Source organism: Megascapheus bottae, chromosome 8, assembly GCF_031878675.1.
Source record: "Megascapheus bottae isolate mThoBot1 chromosome 8, mThoBot2.hap1, whole genome shotgun sequence".
NCBI lineage: Eukaryota > Metazoa > Chordata > Mammalia > Rodentia > Geomyidae > Megascapheus > Megascapheus bottae.
The window spans coordinates 14,298,334-14,318,080 of record NC_143516.1 but is presented as its reverse complement, the minus strand read 5'-3'; the positions used below and the strand labels follow the sequence as shown (position 1 = coordinate 14,318,080).

At 40.0% G+C, this 19,747-nt stretch overlaps 1 protein-coding gene across 1 annotated transcript in view; it reads left to right on the top strand.

Moving 5' to 3' along the window:
* The window catches only part of Utrn (utrophin), a 402,939-nt gene extending 397,538 nt beyond the window's left edge, over nt 1-5,401 (top strand). The window contains exons 73-74 of the mRNA XM_090338004.1: nt 315-337; nt 3,390-5,401. Coding sequence (XP_090194130.1) covers nt 315-337; nt 3,390-3,398 — 32 coding nt within the window. The 3' untranslated portion in view covers nt 3,399-5,401. The remainder of the gene's footprint in view (nt 1-314; nt 338-3,389) is intronic.
* The last annotated feature ends 14,346 nt before the right edge of the window (nt 5,402-19,747 follow it).

Here is a 19,747-nt window from a genome sequence, read left to right as displayed (position 1 = left end):
TTTTGTTTGGTTGTAAAACTAAGTCTTCACTGAATGCTTTAGTGCAGATTTTTATAGAGCTGGTATGTATTCTGTATATTTTGGATGGGATTGTACTACTTTATTTCACATGAGTTATAGGCCTAATTGGGAATGCTAGCCTTTGTTAAAGCACTCAGCCTGGGGTTGAGGAGCCAGGTCTGTATTTTGGGCTCACACCCGTTAAGAGCTGAGCTATTATGTCACTCTGGGTGGTGCCTTGTACACATTTGCCTTGGGGAAGGAGAGAAGCTACAATAGAGCTCTCCATTGATTTCTTCTGTTTTCTCTTTCAGCAAATGTCCCCAGCAGGCCACAGGTAAGAGTTAATGGCTTGATTAGCTCCCAACCTAGAGTAAACAGATTAGCAGCTATTGATTTTGTCTTACTTCATTTTCATGTAAATAAGTAAGCTTACTTGACATTGTAGTTCTGAACCACACTTTGTCTGTGGGGGACTAGGAGGGTTAGGAAGGGGTGGAGGAGACTTTGAGAGGAAAGTAGGGCTTTCTGGAGAGTAAAATAGTTGTTTGATTCTCTGTCCTGATGTCAATATTATGTAAGTTATGAAGTCACCAGGGGTGGATGTGGCCAAACTTTCATCTCCCAAGTCTCGTTATAGCGGCTAGCACAAAACATTGACTTAAAAAGGAAATCATGTCTTTGTGCCATAATGCTGATACACACATTGTTTCTTTGATGGGGAAAAGTTCAAATTTTCCACTTAAACTCCATAGAGATCTATTGGTAGCTCTGTCCTTATGCCTTTCAGTGTTTTCATATCACGAGTCCTTAGTGTTCATGTGCTATGTAGGCGCTGGAGAACTTTGGAGACCATTTTTTCTTCATGGATTTGTTTACTATTTTAAAAATGAGTCTTAGAATTTCCCTTTTGGCCTCAGAAGACAGCTAAAAAACAAGGGTATGTGAGGAAGATTTGATACTGTGGGAAAACTGGATACCTTCTCTTTGCTTTTGTTGTCCTAGTGAATTAAAATCAAGAACTTTAGAAGGGAGTCAGGTAAACAGAAGGTCTAGAAGGAGTAAGCAGAGACAAGGGGGATGCCTTTGAAGATCAGCCAAGCACATAGACCCCCAAATAAACTGTGTCTAGTAACCAACACAAAGAGTACCACTTAATGTGTCTTTCATGAATTTAACAACAGGGCAGCAGTCTTCAAGGTTGTCTGTTGAGATCCAGCCACATTTAAGTTTATAAGCACAAGCAACAACTATGGACTGAATGTTGCATTGAAACCATCTTAAAAAGTTGAAGTTCTGGTTTGGGCAACCAGGAGTACAGCAACTAAAAAGAACAGACAAAGAAATCATTATAATGATTGAACCAGAACCTTAAGCTCCGTGTAAAGGAAAAGTGAGGACCTGTCTGATATAGGAAGCTGGGATACAGGGGAAAGCTGTCTGGATTTTCATTCTAGCAGAAGTAAGCAGAAAGTTAAAAAAGTGGTTGTCAGAATGTAAGATCGTTAAAGTGAAATGCTGGAGGAATTGTTAAGTGCTGGCCCATTTTGTACCTTCAAATTAAAGCACTAAGCATTTCAAGGACAGAATCACCAAAGAAAAGAAGCTCAAAGAACTGGGGGCCAGATTGTTGATCAGATCATCTCTGTGGGGGATGAAATCACTTAAATTTGCTTTGAAATGGTTGACACTGGCATGTTTTTTTCCCAAAGAAGTAATCCTTAGCACCCCTTCTGAGGCATAAGAGGAGACTCATGAGTCTCTGAGAAGTGTGGAGAAAAAGTCGTATGGGACTTTGGTTACAGGGGAAGCTTTGTCTTCAGGGAGGTGGAGGTACTGATTAGAGGAAGCAAGACCAGTAGCGTTCTAGGGTTCCAGTGCCCATAGTGGAACCCAGGCTCCAGAAGATACAGGAGAAGGGCTTCAAACTAGAGAGGAAGGACATGAGAACACAGAGTGGTGTGCAGATCTCTGTATGGAACAGAGTGAGGTACGAGGGTGACAGGGAATCTGGAGCCTTTTGTAAAACAAAGGGAAAGACTTGACCAGCTGGAGTTCAGTGGACTCAAGAGTTGGCAAAGCAATAGTTGTGGAAGCCCCAGGAAAGAAAGCTAGAATCTTCTCATAAATCCCCAGATACTTTATAACAAACATCTACCTCCTTACAGAAGAGGCCTCCTTCCCCCCTTTGAACTAGTCATGTCAAATAGAAAGACATGCCAAATAGAAAAATGTATGTTTTACCCAGATAGTTTGACTCATGTTTGTTTTACTTGCTCTTAATATTTTAGGAGAATTACTATTACTACTTGCAAATCCCTTTAGCCGTTATCTTTGATTTAAATTCCATGTCCGCTATCACCTCTGCTTCTGGAAGTACTTCATCTTGGCTGGTAGGCATCGACCCCATGTTAGCATGGACTAGGAGTGTGTTGTGGAGATTGATTTCATACCTACTTTTCCCTAAGGGCCTCCCCTCAGTCCTCAGTAGCCCAACACATGCCTAGCTTTTTCACTCCTTCCAAGATGGCAGCAAAATTTACAAAAATACAGACATGACTTAATGGAAATAGACTCAAATGAATTTGCAAGACTGTGAGGAGAAGAACACCCAGGGAAGATTTTCCAGCTATATCTTTAGGAATATAGTTCTCAGGAGTAGAACTTTGGGTCAGTGTCCTCCATCAAATAAAGAGCCAGAACCGAGGTATCTTTCCTGGGAGTCCAGAGGGAGATCACTTATAATTGAAAAGGAATGGGTCCATTTGGATATTTTTAATCTCACAATGACTTAAAAGTAAATGCTTCTAACTACAAAATACTGAAGACCAACATATCTTGGAAAGATGAATACCACTCCCTGAAGTATGTACTGCATTTTGATCTTCTAGCTTAAGGGAGATGTCTGAAGATTAACAGCCATTTCTGTAAATCCTTTGATTGTGATTCCTGGCTTCTTTTCCTTCTGTCTGGCCCTAACTTGTCACCAAGAGGGTAAGATGTGCAGGGTACGCCCTCTATAAGAGCCCTCTCACAATCTTCCGGACAGGAACAGGGATGCTTTTGAAAAAATTAATAAATATCCTCATGCACTCATGATTCGTACAAATAAAGTCAGTTTCTCTCCATTTCAGCCAGGCCAAGAAAAAGCCATCCACCCTTCTGTCTTTTGCTGACTGAGGTAACCAAAAGCTGACTTAGGTGACTTCCAGAGGAGACAGAAGGACCTCATCTCAGGGAGCAAAAGTCACAGGGCTGTTATTCCCCTCTGAACATGCCAAATAAAGATTCAGTAGTTCTGAAGAAAGTCGTGCTGTGTCCTTGAAGTGTTGACTTCTTTGCTGTCTATGCAAATGTTGTTCTGACAGAACTGTTTTCTCTTTTCATAGGCAATGTGAAGCATTCATCTAGCCAAGCAACATTTCCCAACTCAGTATTGCCCATTTTTGCAAATGCCAATTCCAGATTCCATTTAATCCAAGGCGCCATGGCTCTTTGACATGTGCTGTTGAGTGTTGACTGTGTGTTCTACTGAGGGAGTAAAACACTGACTATCCAAAGAGAAAAGGATATTTTGTTTTTTATAATAACCGCATATTATTGTTCTCTTCTTCCCTTTCTATGCAACTGTAAATTAATGAACAGAGAGGTATTTGGTATGGTATTTGTCACTGATTTGTATAAAGTATACAAGCATTGGGAAAGTGGGTGGGGGCTTTCTAATATGACACTGTCTTTTTAATAACCATGACAAAAATTGCATATGCTTTAGAAGACCATTTTACATTTTTACATTCCTTCTGCTGTTCATATTAACCTTGTACAGTAACTTCACTTATCATGTTACATCCTTTACCATTGCATTTTAGTTATTTATCAATACACCAACCACATGACCAAGTAGATGCCATGTATTTGTTATTTGTTTCTAAGATTTGGCCAAATTAGTAAGTTCTATTTAAATCAAATATTATATATACATATATATGCATATATAATATTAATTAAATGACCTCTCTGAGTTTATACTTTTCCTTTATTTAACATTATACACTTAGTTCCTTAGTCATCACTTGGTATCCATAAAAAATTCCTGTGGGCTTAAATGGCAAGTCTAGTAGGATTTTTTTTCCACCTTTTTATTCCTTTATATATATAAGTAAGTCTTGATTTCTTTATTTATTTCCTATTCCAGTCTATATGAGAGGGAAGAGTGAGTTAGAATTTCTCTCCCTCGGATCATTGTACCAAAGGTTGCCTATGTAAGCATAATCTCATTCTGATAAACAAACAAAACTTGGTACAACCTTCCAAGGCCTAAGGTCTTGGTTTTCATCATTAAATACACAGAAGACCTTTTACTGATGGTGTGAGCAGAGCACACAGGAACTAAAGATATATTTTCAAATCCTTTATGAAACTCCTAGTTGCTTTCCTTATGAAGGCAAACCCAAATTTAAATCTTTGTGTCTCATTTTACCTTTTAGGTAAATAGACAAGGTGTCCTTTTGACTTTCAGTAGACTAAGACATTTGGGAAGGATGTTTTTCAAAAGCCTGTGTCACTGCTTCTACAAAAAAAATGGAGCTTGTGCTTAGATGATTGTACCCTGCCTCTACCTTTGAGTGCATTCCCTTACAGTTGTTGACTCCATTTGTTTTGTTTTGTTTTTTAATCAACACTTAATTGTGTTATTATAAACAATTTCCTTAATTATCAAATGTAGAAAAACCAAAAATAAAATAGAAAAGAATATGTTTTGCTTCAAGCATATTGTGCTTTTTAAACATCAGAACATTTTAGCTTTTGGGCTCTCTTACACTGGAATATGGCCAGGAGGAGACTGAAAGTTAGAAAGTGTTATTCTTTTAGGATAGATTGGGTGGGTTGGGGGGCAAGGGTGTCTATTTGCAGCATAGATATTTTGAGAAGAAAATTGTTTTATATAAGAGGAAAGCCATGACCACCTTTCTACCTCAGATCCATCTTCCTTCATCATGTTGGAAATAGCTTTATGTTGCTGCAGTCTGCAAAGTGTAGAGCTTTTATCAGGCCATATGATATCCAAGAAAGTACCTATTTAAAGAAAATGATTCCTTGAATTCAGAGATCCAAGTTGTAAATTTGGTGTCTCCCTTGTTCTTATTTTGAGAAGTCATGTAGTCATTGTTTTCTGGCTGTATTTGTATGCAGAATGTTCTCTATCTGCTATTTCAGAAAACCTGCAGTAAAACACTACATTGTAACCTAAATAACAGTAAAAGAAAAAAAAGATATATATTACAATAACAACAATGGGAAATAAGTATATTGTTCTTTTGAAATATGTGATAAAGAACTAATCATAAACTTATCATCTAATCTGGTTACATGCTGTATTTTCATCCTGAATAAAAGTAATTTTAACACAAGATGACTTTGGTGTCCTTTGCTATGTTTACTGATAGAATTTGTCGTGAACATACATTGATGAAAATAGAGTCTATCCTGATAGATCTACATATTTTCTAGCAATTTCTTTCATGTATACCACTATGCTCTCTTTTGTTCTCATTATCTCTTTCTCTTCTCTCTTATACATAGTTAAGAATTATATAATTTTCAATTTCCTTGCAGATTGAAAGCTTATTAGTAGAGAAACTTGTCAAATGTCAAAAACATATACATAAAGCCTATTAAGCCTTCATTTTTAATGCTAGATATTTTTGGAATTTAGTTGATTATGCTTTCAAATCCACTTTTATCCTTAGGCTTTAAACTCCTGTGCTTTTTATATCCATACTGGATTTTAACCACTCGGGTAGCAGATTTGATCAGCTTCTGCTTCTCTGTGGGAAACAATGTGAAGGGTCATTTTACTCGAACCTAAAATTAAAATCTCTATGACATGGAAACCATTCCCCCAAATATAATTTATTTTAAAAGTTAACTGATGTATCCTCAGAAACTAATATTTTATATGCCTTGTTAAAGTAAAAATAATACTATATGTACATTAATGATGTCTAAGGAAACAGACACAACACATTCAATATTCAGAAGCAAAGAATGGAGACTTCTAATACTGAAGAAATCATTTTTTTATAGGTAGAAAGGAGTTTTTCTACCAACAAGGGACACTCTGGTATTCTTTGCTTGAGGAACATTTGTGTTTCTGTGGTTTAGGAATAACTGGTACAGTATCACTGAGCAGTGCACAACTCCAGTGTTGAACTATACCTTCTTCGAAAGCCATGGTTCCTGTGTGTTTGACAAGAACTAGATGCATCTTCGGGAAAACATGAGATGATTCATTTGACAACATAATTTCTGAAAAACTTAAAGACTCTGATCAGTAAGTTTATGTCTGCTATTTAATAACCATAAAAACCATCCCTAAATCTGGTGTATTGCTTCTTGGTTGTGTAAATACTGAGAGGACACATCCAATCACCTCTAGATTACTCTGTGAAACCTGTCTTGGCGCTTTTGTAGAAAGTAAAACAATAATCTTTGCCTTTAGTAAGTACCTTCTGTGTTGGAAGACATTTTTTACTGAGCTCGTCCACGTGACAGCTTCATTTCAGAGATGAGAGACATTACTGGGTCAGCATGCCTGCTCCACAGGCAGTGTGCAGACCTGGGTTCTTAACTCACCTAGGACTTGCTCCCAGAGTCTACTCTGACTTCTACAAAGCAACCGCTGGGAAGGGGAGGAGTTTCACAGGTAGTTAAACTAGCATCCATCAAGTTAAAACTCTGAAGCCGGGATCTCATGAAGAGGAAACAGTTTGGGAGTCATCCCTATATAGCAGAACTCCAAGCCTTCTTTCCTGCTCCCTATAAAATAGAGAATTAGAAAAGGCGGAATTGGGTATTTCTTGTGGCCATTGAGCCATTTCTTTCTTAGGTGCAAAGGGTAGAGTTAATATAGTCATCACTTTTGGTTCATGTCAGGCTCTCACCTAGTTTATGCCAAGTTCCATTTTTCTTCTCTCTGAGTTTTCATTCTATTATGGCCCTCCACTCTCCTCTCTGTCCCCAAACTCTAAAGCATGTACTTCAACATGCAGACGCTATGCTATGCTGTATGTTCTTGAAAGCCATGATTGTGGCTTCTGTCCGAGTGCGTGCATGCTGGTACTCCTTGAGGCCAAGGACCCAAGTTCTACCTCTGCCCCTCACCAACCAAAGATATGTCCAAAGCCAACTCTGCTCTGCAGGCCTTTCACTTAAACTGAAGACAATACTGCCTGCCTTGCCCCTCACAGCCTAGCAAGAAACCAAATGTAGTAACTTTAAACCATGGCTAAGTGTGACAAAACCATTGTAAGCTATAAGTGACTAAAGACTATAAAACTCAGCTTGTATGTCTGGTTTTATCTCAGAATTTATCTGTGCTATGAAACTTGCAGACTGCTTTGACATGGCTCGAAGTTGCCATGTAGGAAAATTCTGACCCAGGACTTACTTGTGTCTCCTTAAATTTTTGTTAATAATCCAGCCTCTGCTGTGACTGAATTTGGAGAGGACAGTGATAAGGAACGCACAATGGTTAAATGAAGGCACAAGGCAGGAATCTAGTCCAATAGGCCTGATGTCCTTGTAAGAAGAGGAAGAGATGCCAGAGCTCTGTCTCTTACCATAGGCATATAAGGCAAAGTCCTGTGAGTCTTGGTCTACCTTCTGCTGCCATATACAATGGGTAATTTATTTATAAAAGAATTCCTTTAAAGTTCTGGAGGTTGTCAAATTCAATGTGACAGTGGTACTATCTCACAACTTTCATACTGCATCATCTCATTGCAGCTTTACAAGATTTGCTGGTTATTAATAGGTTAGATATGTAATCCCAGCTACTGAGGAGCCTGGGATCTGAGCATCCTGCTTTGAAATCAGCCTAAGCAAAGAAGTCTGTGAAACTCATATTTCCAATGAAACAGCAAATAAAAAAAATAATAAAAGACATCTAAGTGGAGGTATGGCTTAAGTGATAAAGGCCCAGCGTTTGTCAGAAAAGCCAAGGAAGAGTGTGAGTCTCTCAGTTCAAACCTTCAGTGTATACACACACACACACACACACACACACACACACACACACACACACATACACACACACACATAGACACACACACTCAGAGTTCATGGCTGAAGGCTCTATGTTGCAATAGGTCATTGAGTATCTGAGTCAAATTGACCTATAAGACCTTTGGAATGCATTCAAGCCCCCCAAATGTCTTAAGCATCTGAATAGAATTTGAAGGAATCTCCTAACTAAATTATCTCCCTTGCAAGGAAGTGATATTGTTCTAGATGCACTGTACTTATAAACTGATTTGTAGAATTGAAACCCCTTTGTATAATGGTAATAATTATGGCGATGATAATAAGATATTGGCATTGCAACCTAACCCTCTCTTACCTTCACTTTCAAGTCTCTCAGGAAAGTTTGGTCCAGGAAGTATGAGGTGAGGATTGAGAACCATGCTAGGGTGCAAGAAGGGAAACTACTAAGAAAGTCAGTGCTGAGACTGCACTGGGGGCCTGAGTTCCTGAAGGCAGCTACAGAACCAGGCAGGGGTGACGATCACTTTGTCAGCTCAAAGCCAATCAAACCTCCAGGTGGCTTCTGGATTCAAAGCTGGAGAATCTCCCACTGTCTTACACATGCTTACCACATTTTCAGATGTTTGGGGCACCAACTGGCCCCACTGGTGGTAGGTGCAAGATGACACATCACCTTGTCTTCTTCATTCTTGGCTCTCAGCACTTGTCTGAAGCTTAAGTTTGGTTCGTCCCCCCGTAGAGTATGGCATAGTTTTAAATGACTGTATCATTTTCTTTTTGAGATTGGAGAAAGAGAATTAGGTTAGAGAAGATAGGAGATTAGTGGTTTTGCACTAAGCTTCTGACAAGCAACTCATTAATCTCTCTGAGTCCTAACATGCGTTTCCATGGCTCTCCTAGAGAATGGAGCTGGCCAGCTTTTCATTTATAACAGGACAGAGGGGCAGCAGTACCTCTGTTCAGATGCCTCTCCTTTGCCTCTAATCTCAGCTACCCTCTGTTTTAGCCAAGAGTGGTCCTGACCTATTTCTTTCCAACAGCAACTCTATCAAAAGATAGATAAATAGAGATTCCCTTCTTGAACACTTGTTTGTTAAACTTGTCATTTAAAATATGATTTAAAAATCAACGTTAATAAATTCTTTAATAAAAAAAGATGTAGAAAAATACACAGAGACTCGATGGAGCAAGACATGGAGTTGAATAAGAATATCACTTCTCCAGTGCACGTTTCTCTTTACAAAAATGAACATATTCCCTTGGAGACAGAAAACTATGGCTAGCTGTGACAGGACAAGAGATCAAGCAGTTCAAGGTCACTGCCACAGATGTGTAATGAATCCATTTCAGTAGACCAGAGACCCAGGGAGTCTTCTCGTGTTGATACATTCTTGTCTCTGTCCTTCACCAAGTTTACTTAGAATTTACATCATTTACATCATGATGATGGTGACATTCACTTACCTTCTTGGACCACCTCTGGGGCAGCCTTATTCATGGAAAGAAGGAAGTGGTGGAAGAGGAAATGTGTCCTTGGAGGTGAGATATACCCTGATACTCAGGCTTGCATCCTTCCTGCAAACACACATACTGAAAATGTCTAGAACCATTAGTGAGAGCCCGACAGGAAAGAAGCATTATGGTTCTTGTCTGGCGAAGTTAGGGCCATGTTGAAAGTGAAATTCTGGCACACTCAGTTGTCAGGTTTCCAAATATTTCATGGTGGCAGAGAAGAGAAGAAAGGTGTGTGTATGTGTGGGGTGTGTGTGTATGTGTGTGTGCGTGTGCACGCACACACGCACGCACGCACGCATGCACTACAGGTACAATCACAGCAGGATTCACAGTAATCATTGCCAAAGGCAGAGTCCAGAGAAGAAAAACACAAAATCCCACTAATGGCCAACCCATTCCTGATCCTACTACTTAATGGAGCCAGAGGTGTCCAGATGTGTGGGAGCCCCTCACGCTGGGAAGTGAATATTTGATTTATATTAGGGACATACATACCATAGCAAGGATAAGAAGGATAAAATGACAGGGTGTTCCAAAGTAGGAAAACAGTCCCTAGAAACAACCCCTTCACTCACGGAGCTTCCACATGATGGATAACCAGCTTTCTCGTGTACACATGGCAGGAGACTGCACCAGAGTTCTGCTTGACAGACGGTGACAGCTTCTGGAAATGTTGACAGTGGTTTGCCAACAAGAAACACCCCACTGCTTTCCCGAAACACATGGTATTCAAGGTCAATTTGTTGTGCTTGGAAGGAGCCTTGGTAGAAATCACTGCTTGTTAGCTCACACAAAAGAGAGACATTTTCAGATGGGAACGAGGCCCACTGCTGGGCGTTGTGCATCTGCTTTGACAGATATTCAGGAGAATAACACTGCCCACTGCATAAAATCAAAATCCTTGAGGTGGACACTTCCCAATCCTGGCTAGAATATAAATCCATGGCTTTTAAACATGCCTGGAAATCTAGCAAGCTAGATCGTGATGGCTATTTTTACAAGACCGTGAGTCTAAAATAAGCTGGTATCTCTCAGCAAATGCTGCCAGAAAGGACTAGGAGACAGTTTTGCTCAGAGCCTGGTGGAAGCTAAGCTGCCGAGAGCATAGAGATATTATGCCAAAGACATCTGGCTACTGGCTCATGCAGTGAATGCGGTCGTGGGGTAGGAGGTGTCCTGGAAAGGCTATGTGCCTGGCCTTCAGAAGGCTCAGCAAGGCATAGCATTCTGTAAACTCGAGAAGGCCCTCGGGAGCCCACCAGGAGTCTGGTGGGCAGTAGACTGGGCAGGAACAGCACAGGACCCTCTTCAGGTGGCCCTGCAGAATCTCACCTATTAAATGTGTACAGGTTTCCTAAAGTCTATAAGGACCTGAAATCAACCTGGGTTCAGAAAGGGACTTTGACTTAAAAAAAATGCTTAAGTGAAAATTTTAAAAAGGGGGGATTAATGTCTAAGCTTATTATCATCTTTGTAAGTGAGATATTATTCCCTTCTACTCATAAGAAGGAGGAAAAGTGACAAGGAACTAAAATCATTATGTTTAGTTTTTACTTATTAGACTTTCACTCAATTTCTGGTGCTAAAATACTAAGTGAACCTGGGATATTTAGGGACAGTCACCGCATTTCCCCGTTATCTGAATGCTCCTCTTTCAAATACTATTAACACAGAAGTAATAAATAATAATGCAGGATTTAAAAAGAAATCTTAAGGTGCTAGGAGAATGTAGTAAGTGTAGAAGGCTTGCCTTGAAAGTGAAAGACCCTGATTTTAATCCTCACTACTTCAAAAAGTAACTAAATCAAATCAAATCTAGATCCATGTTCCTGCAATACTCAGATGGGATTGCCCTGGGCTTTGGGTGAAGACCATTTGCTGTGACTTCTCTCTGTGCCTCTGCCCTTGGAAAACCCAAAAGAGGAAATGGGGCCTGAAAACAAAGCCCCATCATTGTGCATCTAGTTACTCCCAGCAGGCTTATCGGGAGTTTGTCATTAGTCTGCATTTCCACTTTGACAAGATCTCCTGTCCCCTCAAACTGGACAGATAAGAAGAGAAATCCACAGTTTTGAGAAAAGAGTGGGAAGAGAAAAATTATCTGCAGTTCAAGAGCAGGAGTTGAGGTGACATTGCAGACTTTCAAAGGGGAAAACTACATCGCACCACATTTTACCCTCGGATGACTTAATATATCATGTTTCCTAGATGCTGTATTGGCAGAGATACAACTTGACTGAATCTGCTCACCTAGAAAACAGGAATACTTTGAAATGTTTTACTATTTCTAAATAATAACAATGAGAAATCAAGGGATCTCTGGTAAGTTTATCAACAAAGGAATAGATGTGGTCAAGTTATAAGAATGAAATCAGTGACACTGATTAAGAGTTTTTTGCCATAACTATAAGCTAAAATAAATGTTCCCCCATCAGGAAAGCTGTGTAATGGTGGTACAGTGGAAGGCATGAGCTTGGATAAACATGCAAAGGCAAGTGGGAAATCAGTGGAGATTTTCCATTGGAAAGCAAAAGGAAAAATTTAATGGGCAGATGACAGTTACAGGAGGCAGTGCCCTAAGAATGAAACAGGATCAAAAAAAGAACACTGCTGTAGTCTGATAAGCATGCTCCATTGAGACCACATCTATTAAGAAGCATCAGAAACAAAGAGAATCGGGATACAGAATTATCACAATATGCTAGTCACTTGAAATTACAACTTAGAGACAGAGAGAGCCTCGCTATGTTAGTTATTATGTGTATTGCACAAAGTGAACCTCAGTACTTTCAGACTTCAAATTCTTAACTATCTTGCCATGTACTTGAGTAGTTTCTTCTTTTTCTTTTGCCAGCTGTGCTGGTCAATGTAAACACTGCAGAGGTATAAGCATGACTTTCTTCTAGATTGTAAACATGTGTTAACACCTAGTATCCATGCAACAGGGAAGTCCAGATTAATCAAAAGCTCTTTTCTGCTTGTTAATTCAGTAAAATGGGTTATATAATGAATTCCCTGTTTTTCCTCAGGTAAAGAAAAATACATGTGACTGAAATAGTAAAACCTTTCTGTCATCATTCACTCTTTCGTTTGAGCCATCAAATGCTTTCCTCCCTCTATTTGCTTTGTTTTAGTGAGTCTGTGCTTGCCTATGAATGCATTATATATGCAGAAAAACCAGTGTGAACATTCGTGGATTCAATCAAGAGAGATTTCCTCAGGATACGCCATCAAAATCAACCAGCCATGCCATCTTTTTCCTGGGGATAGCTAGCTATTCAGATGCATTGGGTTACCTGTGACCCACCTGTTTTCTTTTCTCTTTTATGCAGTAGATATTACAGGAATCTTTTTGGAAATTGGATTTATGCATCTATTCCTTCTTTCTTTCCCCTTAGCTTTTCTCTTTCCATCTCCTATGCAGTTTAAGAAACTTTAGAAAAGACTCATAAAACAGAAAAGCAAGGTTAACATATTCACAACTAGAAATTTTACCTGATGAGATGATTTTTCATCTTGGCTTCTGATTTAAATTGGGCACAGAGTTCTATACTTACTCTTGAAAGACTCCATTGAAACAATAATTAAGGGATTTCAATGAGGTGTAAACCTACAACAGCAAAAAGAATGGACAGGAAGCTACTAGCAGAGGGATATTTCAGTGGCTATGTAGAGTTTTTTTTTTTTTTAGCAATTTCCAGAGAAATAAAGGTAGATATACATTATATCCATTATATATTGCAAGATTTGTCTTAATGAATTATCTCATGTAATAATGAACACTGACAAGTTGAAATACACAGGACAGGCCAGCAAGCTAGAATCTCAAATGATAGTTAATGCTAAACTCTTGAGGTGGAATTTAGTTTTTCCAGGGAAATCATAGTTTTTGCTCATAGGACCTTCACTTGGCAATGTATGAACTTGATTTTCATTACCAATTGTAATCTTATTTAAATTGAATCAATTCTAGAGGCTAGCCACCCCTCTCTATTTCATAACAACACCTTGACTGGTGTCTAATTAAATGAGTAATGTCACTTAAGCAAGCTGACACCTCAAATCAACCATCACACAGAGTGACTGGTGAAACAGGGAGGTGAAAACTATAAATGGAGGTGACTGAAAAATGAAGGGGCTGATCACCAATTGAAGAAATAAGTGAACACGCCACACACACACACACACACACACACACACACACACACACACACCTATCCCTAATCCTGTTCTGTCACAATGTGTTGTGGACAGCCACTGAATGATTCTCAAAGATGACTTTCTAATATCACAACTATATAACTCTCTTCCTTTGAGAGTGGAAGGACCTGTCACTTTTCATTAATTTTATTTTTATTAGTTTTAAGTAATTGTACAAAGGTCTTACCATTCAAGAAATCAATTTATAAATATAATACATCTAGACTAAGACCAGATGACAAATTTCCATCGACAGCGGAATGGATGACAATGCATGGGACATTTCATAAAGAAATATATTTAGTAATGAAAAGGAACAAGCTGCTGACATATCAAAGATCCCAAGATAATTGTACTGAGAGAGAAAATGTATGATTTAATTAATTTAATCCTTAAAAATTACAAAGTAAGGTTGAATGACAGAAAGCTTTATTTTTGTTGCCTGAGGAGAGATTTAGGATGGGAAAAAGTGAACAACAGAATACATAGAACTGTGTGGTAAAGTCTTGGAGGGAAAGAATATGTTTGTTATTTTTATTGTGGTGATGGTTTCCTGGCACTCACACACACACACACACACACACACACACACACACACACACACACACTTCGTCTTTCTCCATCTGTTGGTTCTGGTTAGCCTGGAAATCAAAAGGGTGCCCAACTCCTCTGCCAAGGGAGGCAAACAGATTTTCTTGGAGACTAATTTGAATGGTAGCACAAGGAGGCCCCAGCTCTTAAGACCCTAGAGTAGCCCAGGTGTTGAGGGTCTTCTTTGACATGTAGAGATGGGATCTCTGTTTAAATAAAACCCTGCTTATTTCCAGAAGAGAAGACAGACAAATGGAGGGAAAGAAGGCAATGAACTCCACTGACATTTGAATCCTTAACTCTCCCATGACCACCCTCCCCACTCACACACAAAACTGTGTGAGTTCAATTTCTGCCCCTGCAACTTAAAAGTCTACTTACAAAATACTGAATACTCATTAATACCACTGTAGAGCTGAAGCCTTACTGAATATCTTTGTGTATGAGACTGTCTTAATAGGTAATACTTGATAATTAAACTCAGTTCAATGCAAACACAGAAGGAATAACACAAAGCATTGTTTAGAATAAAGGAAAATATGACAGCAGATACTGTGAAGAAATTCAGAAAACTGACTGAAGAATGACATTGCATTGTCCTACAAAAAGAACTGAAGAACACAGGGCAGATTTGTCAAGAATGGGTCCTTCAGCTTGACCTAGCTTCCATTTCTGAATAAAATGCCTGCCAGATAGATTAATGAAGACTTTCTACTCTATTAGAACATTACATTCCCAACAGCCCAGCCTCCTGAGTTGACCTTGCTGGGACTGTCTTTCTGTGGCCCTCAGCTTCCTCCTCTCAGAAACCAGGCCATATCAACATCTGTGTTGTTCCTTTCCATGAGCTCATTTTGTTTTTAAACAGAGAAAAAAGGACATTTTGGATGATGGGATGAAGAATTCTTCTCCTGGAGAGATCTTTGAGGGTTTGCAGACTAAATCCTCTGCTAGAGCATAGCCTTTTAACCTTGGCACTATGCCACTGGGGGCTATATTATTCTCCACCCTGGGGGTTGTTCTGGGTATTACTGTAGACTATTTAGTGGTATATCTGCTCTTTAACTACTCAATGTCTCCCAAGTGTAGCAATGCAAAGTATCTCCAGATAAAGCCATGTGCTGGCATGAAGGCTAGTGGTGTGTGTGTGGGAATCCTCTGTCAGAACCCATCTAGATGCATCATCATGGAGTAGAGTGTTCTGATTGTGAAGGCCATTAGGGAAGCAACAAGGTATTGCCCTACAAAGGGTCTTGAAGATTCATGGGAAGAGGTCTAGTATGAGCAGTGTGGTACTCAGTAAGAACTGAGGTCTAGTAGAAGATGTAGGAAAAAATCCAAAGATCACTCCCTTCACATGAATTTCAGGCATTAAGTGAAAGCATTTGGATGCTCTTATAGAATCAATAGTATGAAATAAGAGGTGGGGGGAGGGAAGCTGAGACGTGATTTGGGGGTACAGAAGTCATGTTTAATGAAAAAACTGGAAGACCAGCATTCTTCCTGGGTCTACTAGGGAACTGACATGGAGGAGAAGAGGAATGATTTTGGCCTACAGAAGATGGGCTTGGGATTATATGATATAAATGGACCGCTGAAAGACAGCTCAGAGAGGATGAAGTCCACATGGATGCAAGCTTCTGGCACCTTCTACTTTTACAACAGTTCCCTGGGAGGGTTGCATTCCTATTTCTCCTCCTCCTCCTCCTCCTCTTACTCCTCTTACTCCTCCTCCTCCTCCTTACTCCTCTTCCACCTCCTCCTCCTCCTCCTCCTCCTCCTCCTCTTTCTCTTCTTCTTCCTCCTCCTCCTCCTTCTTCTTCCTCTTCTTCTTCCTCTTCTTCTTCTTCTTCTTCTTCTTCTTCTTCTTCTTCTTCTTCTTCTTCTTCTTCTTCTTCTTCTTCTTCTCCTTCTTCTTCTTCCTCTCCCACGTCCTCCTTCTCTTCCTCTTGCTCTTTCTCCTCCTCTTCCTCCTCTTCTTCCTCCTCCTCCTCTACCACAACTACCTTTTCCTCCTTCTATTATTCATATATTGAGAATTCAAATGAAAATAATTCCTTTCTTCTAACCATTTTTCTCACCTTAAGAGATTGACTTGGTCCTTGAGTCTATCCAGATAATGTTAAAGCAAACCTTGTTTGTTTTAATTTGCTCATTTGCTTTTGCCAGGAATCCTGTCTTTAAGCTTGTTGACTATCTTGAGTAATTTAGTTAAAGGCCAAATAGGAACTGTGTATTTTAAATGAAAGAAAGAAAACCATTGTTTTCAACTCTCTTTTTCTTAAAAGGAAATATTATAACTCCTTATCTCATTAAAGAACACTGGTAATGGTGGGAAGATAAATATGAACCAAATATAAGAGCAGGTCAGGCTATGGAAAGAAGAATCCTAGGTGGGTCTCTGAGAGAAAAGGGGGTGGGAAGTCAATAAAAAGATAGCAGAGAGCCCAGAGCTCCAGTGTACCATGGGAATTGGCATGTAGAAGGTGGCTTCCAATTTTTTATCCCTAAATGTGCCTTCAAGGAAAATATAGTGGTTTTGTGGTTATGAATCATTTTTAGAATATCCCACTCAGTAAATTTTAGAAGGAATAGGATGTGTTATTGGTAGTGGCATTGGGGGGGATTGATTTGTTAATCTTATAGCATATTTTTCTAATTATATAGACACTTCAAGTTTATGGCAATAACTCCATTCACAACCATTGCTGGGGACTGGATAATTCATGTCCCTATGTTCCTGCCTTTGCCCTCAATCGTGGGCCTCCCTGCACTCTTGAAGACTGTTGGCACAGCTTTTATTTATTTTCCTTTGTCTCTTCCAACACAAGGCCAAAGACAAGCCTAGTGATTCCCTCCAAGGCTGGCCTGAGCTGTTTTATCAAGTCTCTCAAGAGTGGCAAGAATGTATGTGCACTTGTCCAAAAGGTGAGGGCATTACTCCTCGAATCCAGATTCAAGTTCCACGTCGGTTAGTACCAGCTCATTTGGCCAAATCCAGAGCAGTGCCACGTGATCTGTCTCATGCTCACTCTTTCAGGTGGGTGCTGGCCTACAGGAGCAGGCAATGTGAATATCCCCTTCATCATTCCTAACACAGCCCTCCTCTGATTTTCCTAAAATCTATTGTGATGGTAGTGATTGTGTGTTGAGGGAGAGGGAGGATCTTGAGCTAATTGAATTGATTTACTAATTGGGGCAATATAATGCCTGTTATAATGATTTGCATCCAAGAACAGGTCTGCCAAAGAAAAAAAATACAGGGAAACAAGACTACTGCACCATTCATGAAGATTATGAAATTTTCCCTTTTCTGGAAGTTAAAATGAGATGTTTCAGATTCATAAATATGCCTTGCTCACATTCCCAACAAGAAAAAGATGTCCTTCCTCAGTCCCTCTGTCCCTGCAGCCATTGGTTCAATGACTGCTCTTAGCTACCTATTGGTCTGGCTCCCTAGGATGTAATCAGTACGGGATCCATGATTTTCTACCTTGTAGAAGTGCATTTTGCTGAAAGATCAATGAACAAAGCAGATTTTCTGCCAAGGTCATGGGTGATTCGAGGAGCCAGGACACACATTCCCGAGGCCAGACAGCAAGATATTAAAATCTGTCAACGTTTGCACACTGTCCCTCTAGCCGGCTGCTCTGCCCAGTACTGACATCTGTAAACAGGTCATTTATATTCTTCTGTCACTTGCATTACTCTACAAGAACATCCCTCAGGTTTGCAGAAATGAGTTGCCCGCAGGCTGGGCAGATGATGGATAGGTGGCTTTTTCACTGGCCCAGCTCAGCTCAGAGTCGGCCAGATGCCCCCTTACACTGGGTGCCAGTTTGCTGTGAGTGTGACTGTTGTGAGCCAGGAATACACAGACCAGGAACACAAGATGTAGTCATTTGTCCCCAAGGGAGCTGTCTTAAGTGACCCAGGACCATGATGGGCACAGGCATGTGTCCCAGAGAGAAACCTGACAGGGTTGCAACCTTCACCCCTGTAGCTTGCAACTTGTTATTGCCGAGGCTCTTTCTCTGCCAATAATGCCCCCTGGTCTCTGTTTCATCCTGTTCTCCTTCAAAAGCGTAGCATTCAGAGCAGAAATCGTTCTGTTTGGAGACATTGGAAAGGAGCAGCAGGAAATCTACCTGCTCTGGAATTCCCAGATTCATTTGATTTCTTTTTCCAGATAAAAGCAGAACATCTGTTGGTTGGAGTTCTCTATTTGTCTTGATTTTGTGTATTGATTTCTAAGGCAGAATTCAACCTAGTTCATTCTATTGTGAGATTGGAGGGAGCCTGCTCCCTGCCTATATCTCTTGACATGCCTAGCAAAAATCCAGACAAGCTCTGGATCTTTGGCTCCTTGGGGAGGCATCAGTCTTAAGGCTCTTACACCTCCTAGAGAGTTCCAAAATGTCACAAGCATATCCCCAGAAAATAGCTAGACTTCCTTCTCTGTTCTGTGTGTGTGCGCGCGCACATGTGTGTGCCTTAGATGAGAGTCCAAAAGACAAACTTGACTTATAACTTGTAAACCCTGGGAACAACAGAATGTTTTAAGAGTCTTTTAGTATATTATCAATGGGCCCATCATCAAATAAGTTTTTTTTTTATTGTTTGTGTTCCACAGTTCACAATGCCAGTGAGAAAGGTGTTTTCCTGCAGCCTCACATTTCCCATGACCACATGATTCCTGTCACTTGAACTTGGAGCAGCTTTTTAAGTTAATTGAGGTGGAATACTCTTTCATTTTGGGAGGATTATGGTTTAAAAAATTGCTACAGACTGGGTGGCTTAAAGAACAGGAACATATTTCTCACACTTCTAGAAGCAGGAGTCAGATAGATCAGGCAGATAGATCAGGGTTCATATGATTGCGCTTTCCATGGCATGCAGAAAGACAGCTGCCTTGTGGCTCCATACTCAGTCTACCCTCCCCTCTTTTGCGTGTGTGAGTGTGTGTGTGTGTGTGTGTGTGTGTGTGTGTGTATGTGTGTTTTCCCAGTGCATCTGTGTCCACATATTTTTCTTACCAGGATACTAGTCCAGTTGGCTCAGAGCCACCTTAATGACTTCATTTCAATACAGTTACCTCGTTAAAGTCTTTGTCTCCAAATGGAGAACCTGAGGGGTTAACACTTTAGCATGGGAATTTTGAAGGAACACAGCTCAGCCCATAACAAATGCTTAAACTTTTCTTTCTCAGTACTTTTTTTGGAGTTGAGGGGATACTGGAGTTGAAATGCAGGGTCTTGTTCATACTAGGCAATCTACTACTTGTGTCATGCTCCCTGTCTTTTGTTGCTTCAATTATTTTGTTTTCTAGAAATTGTCTCCCATTTTTTTTTAACCCTGAGTCTGGCCACAGACTGAGGTTCTGTGACCTTTATCT